The 5809-nt window shown below is 33.1% G+C and overlaps 1 protein-coding gene across 2 annotated transcripts; it reads left to right on the top strand.

Moving 5' to 3' along the window:
* Positions 1-792: 792 nt before the first annotated feature.
* PDF2 (prefoldin 2) lies at positions 793-5339 on the top strand. 2 transcript variants are annotated; one of them, XM_088096982.1, is made up of 3 exons: positions 793-972; positions 2821-2876; positions 4618-5339. In XM_088096982.1, the coding sequence occupies exon 3, from the start codon at positions 4622-4624 to the stop codon at positions 5060-5062; it is 441 nt and encodes a 146-aa protein (XP_087953108.1). In that variant the 5' UTR covers positions 793-972; positions 2821-2876; positions 4618-4621; the 3' UTR covers positions 5063-5339. The 2 variants fall into 2 exon arrangements, with proteins under 2 accessions (XP_087953108.1, XP_087953107.1); XM_088096981.1 differs by having other exon boundaries at positions 794-972; positions 4613-5339.
* The last annotated feature ends 470 nt before the right edge of the window (positions 5340-5809 follow it).

Here is a 5809-nt window from a genome sequence, read left to right as displayed (position 1 = left end):
TGTTCTTCTTCTCTGCTTGTGATAAGACTGATGACATACTTTCTTCACCCTTCAAGGCTTCATCACAACCTTGCTGAATCAAGATAGCTTCCATCTTGATCTTCCATAACCCAAAATCATTTGATCCATTGAACTTCTCAATATCAAATTTTGCTGCCATTGTTTCTTGGTGAATAAAACAGTCTTGCCTTGTTTATTCCCACAGACGGCGCCACTTGTTGGTTCAAACAAGTATAAACAAGATATACAAAGCAGAGAGAGCAAAAAAAAGAAACAGAATAATGTCTAGTAATATTGTTCACAACAACCTACAACTTACTTCATTCTCATTACAGTAAAATAACAAAAGAAAATAACCCTCCATAACTGTTGAGCAGTTATGCACAGTTATGCACAAGAAGAAAATAAACTGAAATGAAGAGTCAACTGCAACATTAAACATTTAAATAGCAGTCCATTTTTATGTCTTTTTCTTTTATAAATCATATTTTAGTTTCGTTCAAAAATGTAAATTTTTAGAATTAAGGTAGATTTTGATTTTTGTATAAAAAAATAAAATTATAAAAAATTGTTAAGTTTGTGTTTTTAAACATTTAATCGTGCCTAGAAATAAATACATGTTTCTAGTTAGGAAAATAAAAATAGAAATATAGATTAAGTTTAGTTTTGCTCACTTAGGTTTATGTATGGGATATTTGGATTTTAACCCCTTACTCTCGTTTTTCTGATTTTGCAGACCAACCCATGGTCAAGAAGACTGACTAAAAGCGTGGGACCCATTTTCTTCTGAGCCCAGAACACTTAGCTGAACAAAAGGAAGAATGCACACAAGGCTGAACCAGGGGGCCTGACCTAAAGTTGAATAAGAGGTGTTGGGTCTGAAACTGGGGAGCTGAGTTCAAATCGGGGCTGCTGCTAAGCGAATTCAGTGCCACTCGAAGTCGCTAAGGCTGAGGCGTGGATAAGACCTAGGTTCTGGTTTTTCTTCTTCGATTCTTAGGGTTCTCTGTTCGAATAAAAAGGGTTTTTTTTAGAAAAGATAAAGAGACTACTCTCTTTGACACATCTTCTTTCCTCATTCTGTAATTTCTTCTTTGTAGAGTAGTGTAATATAGGGTATCCTCACTTCTTCTTCCTCTCTCTCTCTCTCTCTCTCTCTCTCTCTCTCTCTCTCGTATTGTATTCTTCTTTCTTTCTTATTTTCCAATAGATCATCTTGGGTCAGGATTCCATTTAACACACCAATCAGAACAGGAAGTTTTAACTCTGGATCAAATTCATTTTTCTGTTTAGTGTAGTTTATTTTCTTGGTTTTCCAGTTTCAAATAGCTCTTGCTTTTGCACTGTCCCATGCCTTGTTTTTGTGGTTTAAATCGTGTAGTAGGGTTAACCTTGATAGTATTGATATTAGGTCTGCTTGCATCCATTTTAATTTCTAGTTTTTGTGTATGTCTTGATATCCAATTTGTAAATATTAATTCCTGTTGGTCTAGGTAGTTGTGTTTGATTCATTTCATGATGCACATAATTGGATATCATCATCTGTTTAAGAGTTGAATTTACATATCATTCATAACTTGCATTTACAGAGTAGGTAACACTTGCATTATAATCACAATTGTAGTTTCTGATTCAGCTTGGCTTAGTTTGAATTTTCCTCGTTTTCATGCAATCTTTACATATGTTGCATCAATTAGAAGTATTAGGTTCATTTCACTTTGCATACAACACAAGTGTATCATTGCTGAATCATTTAAATCTGCATCCACATTCCTGATCTTGAAACTGTCCAAATAGGTTTACTTGAGAATTAAACTCTATAATTAGGCTTGATCGATCCTCTCATAATCTTCTATTTATAAGAATAAATTGATATAAAATTACATGATAAATAGGGTAATTCTAGACATAATATAATAATGATAAATAAGGTAACCCTAGACACAATATAATAATGATAAATAGGGTAATTCTTGACACAATATAACGATGATAAAATAGAATAAATATCCTAACAGGTTCCTAGTAGGTTTTTAACCATGCATCATAGTTGTTTGAGATTTGTTCAGGTCTGCATTGGTAGTTTCTGCGTATCATTTTGAAATCTGCATTAAAACTGCATGTAGCCTTTGAACCACAATGCTGTCATATTTTTTTCTTTTGCTGTTAATAATAGGTTCAACTGGGTGAATTTCATTCCTACCATTTTATTACTTGTTCACCTTGCATTTCCCATTCATATTCAGCATTTTAAATTTGCGTAAACCATTCCATATGCATCAGCATCAGCATCTTATGAATCCATATTCTGCAAGTGAGCCAGAAAATATGCTTTAAAGGGAAATAAAGTGGATTTTGAACCATTAACTTGTTGCCATTCAATATTTGCTTAATATCAATGGTATTATGATGCACTTATGAATACATTCTAGCCCTTATTGCTTGATCATGAGCCGTGACTCATTACACTGTAATTATTATGACTGCATTAAGAAGAAAGTAAGAAGGTAAAATAATTTGAGTTTTTTCCATAAGCTAAAATACACTTTTTCCCTGAACTTTTATATCTAACTACTACAAAAAATTGAAGTGCATAAGTTGATTTTAGTTTATAGGGGAAATTTGAATCATCTAACTTTCTTATTTGTGAAATAATTTGACAGTTTCTGTGAGTTTGTCTGTCGACACAATGGTTCACCATAGAAATAATGACATTATTTGGTTCATGGTGCTGACTGACTCTACCTAATGGGATAAGGTTTTGAGCTTAATTCAAGTTGATGTGATTAAGTTTTAACTTGTTGATAACTTTTTTTTCAGCTTCCAGTCTCTCACATTCCTACAAACTTGCATTCTGCATCTGCTCCGTCAACTGGGTAACTGTCTCTCGGCCTTCTATTCCCACACATAGAAGCTCATGTTACTGTTTTTAAAACTATCTTTTACAATCTAAACCTATATATATTATTATTCCATTAATTAGAGAAAACAATAACTAGAATGTATGAAGAAAACTATAGGCAATCATTAGTACTTCTTAAGTCCTTTGTCCCCCTTAGGCAACTATATTCCCTGTTCCTCCTATTATGAACTTCCGAAATTGCAAGAGATCTAGCAGAAAATAGCATAAACTGTGCACTGTTGTAATTTATGCAGCTATGATTGTATCATTTCAAAAACTACCCAAAACTTTAAGTTATAAGAAGACTTCAAAAATTCACTACCTAAAACTAAGATAGCCTACTAAACTAGCCAAAAATGTAAAACTGCACTAAATCAGCTTAGGAAAAATTAAAGAAAACATCTAGACACGTTTTAATTGGTAAAAATAAGATAAGGAATAGCTGAAACACCAAAATCTGCATAAAACTTAAAATTTGACTATCTAAGACGTAAACTAGACTACAATAGGCTAAAATGCAAAATCTGAGAATTGAACCAAACTAGTATTTGGAAATGCTAAACAACTACCTAGACACATTCTAAATGACATAAAGAAAGTAAAAACTAAGGTAAAATTAAAACAAACTACCTAGACACATTCTAATTGATATAAGACGCCTAAAACAGTAGCTAATCTATTTACACAAAAGTGCATTAAACTGTCCTAGAAGGAAGTAAGACAACTGTCCTAACAAGTTTAAAATGGTAAAATCTAGCTAAGAAACAACTCAACTTACCAAATATACCTAAAACTCAAAATATGACTACTTAAGACCTAAAATTAGTAACTAAAAGGGGCTAAAAGTGCTAAAACTAAGAACTGTACTAGACTACTAGTTGAAACTGTAAAGTAACTATCTAGACAACTTTTGAATGATAAAAGGAAGATAAAAATCATGTCACAATTTGAAAATAACAAAAAAATCAAAATTTCACTACTTAAGACTTACAAAATCATGTTAAAAGTAAGTTAAAGCTAAGGGCTGCACTAAAACACTAAAATAAACCATATTGAAACTACCTATTCAAGTTTTAAATGGCTAAGAATAACCAAAAATTGACTGCAGAACTAATTCCTAAGAAAACTTAAAAAAATTCACTACCTAAATTTGAAAATTCATTAAGACCAAGAGTAAACACTCTCACAAGAGCAAAGCTCACAAAAGCACGCTAAGGTGTCTCAAATTCATTATTAATCAACCTTTTACATCTATTCTAGTGGCTCCCTTAAATAGGCATGGGTCCTCTTAGCAAACACAAAATGTTATGTCCTAGAAACTAGAGTAACCTAGGCAACCCATGCTCTCTTCCTTGCTCTCCAAGAGTGGCCAAGCCATCTAGAAGGTCAACAAAAGTCTCCCTTGCTCTCCAAGGCCCCCTCCCACGTTTATTACCATCTAGAAGGTCAACCAAGCTTCACGCCCCTTCTCGCTCCATCTAGGTGCGCCCCTTAGCAAAATAAGGGTGTCCAAGAGCAATCCTACAACATGTTGATGTTATTGCATCTTAATGTATTATCTCTATAGATTGGATAGCATTGAAAGAAAGGAATTGTATTTAATTGAAAGAAAGATAAAGCTAACAACATTTCAAATATTTTCCTGGTATACTTGTGTTTATTCCAATTACACTCTGTTTCTTTACCTCAAAGGCAGTTTATTTTCATTAGTGTAGAATCATGGCTAATGCAGAAGGTGGCAAGGAACCAATAAATGAACAAGCAGTTGCAAATATGTATGCTTCTATGAGGTCTGAGCTCAACCAAATTTACTCCAAAATAACTGAACTGGAGATGGAAGTCAGTGAGCACACGTTAGTCATCAATGCCATTCAGCCTCTTGACCAATCTAGACGATGCTACCGAATGATTGGAGGGGTGCTTGTGGAGAGAACCATCAAAGAGGTCTTGCCTGCTGTGCAGCGAAATAAAGATGGTCTTGAAGAGGTTGTTGCAAGGCTTAATGAGGCACTGGAAAAGAAGAAAAAGGAAATTACTGAGTTTGAGGCTAAATATAAAATCAGGATAAGGAAGGCCGATGCTGAGGTGAAGGATGAATCCGGTAGGAAAGAAGGGTCTGCCCAAGGAGTTCTTGTGGGTCCTGCTGGTGGAAGTGAATGATTTGTCAAATTTTATTGCTGTGTTTCCTCAAACTATTAGCCAAAACTTCCTGCCTTTACAATTGGGTGGAGGCAGTACTATGCTTTGCTTTACAGAGTATTGACTAAATTATTTATAACTTGATATGACCTTCAGTTTAATTGTTTTGGCTGAAAAAAACTGTTCTTTATTGCGTGTAGTTCTTGTAGATTTTTTTGTGCAAGACCAGAGCATATACTCTACTGGTCAAAGCTATTTTGTCATGTTTCATCAGGGTTAAAATGCTTCTTCCATGTAATTGCCTTTTGTTTAATATGTATTTTGATCCCAAATGCAGGAAAGTTATTGGGAGAATGATTCAATAATTCGTTTTTTTATAATTAAATTAAATTTATTGGATTTGAGATGTATGAACTTGTTATTTAATCCATTTCTAATAAGAAAAAGTTTAATTTAACTCAATGATCCAATTTAATCAATAGTTACAATTGTGTTGGGCCGTGTGAGTATCCATGGTTTATGTAACTTGTTTATATTCATATTCAATTTTTACATATTTATAAAAGATAGTTTCTTCATGTACCTCCATACTTTTCTTTCTATATTTCCATAAATTGTTTTTCCTGTTTTGTGCTTTTCAAATTATATTATCCGGAAGTAGAAAATGATTTTTGGATTATATAATCTGAAAATCAAAAGTAACTTTTTGAATTATACAATTTGAAATTAGGAAAATAGGTTTTAGATTATATAATCTGAAAATGAAGA

The sequence above is a fragment of the Vigna umbellata genome, chromosome 8 (genome assembly GCF_029865625.1).
Source record: "Vigna umbellata cultivar VRB3 chromosome 8, Vumbellata_1.0, whole genome shotgun sequence".
Classification (NCBI taxonomy): domain Eukaryota; kingdom Viridiplantae; phylum Streptophyta; class Magnoliopsida; order Fabales; family Fabaceae; genus Vigna; species Vigna umbellata.
This window is presented reverse-complemented; position numbering and strand designations above follow the sequence as displayed.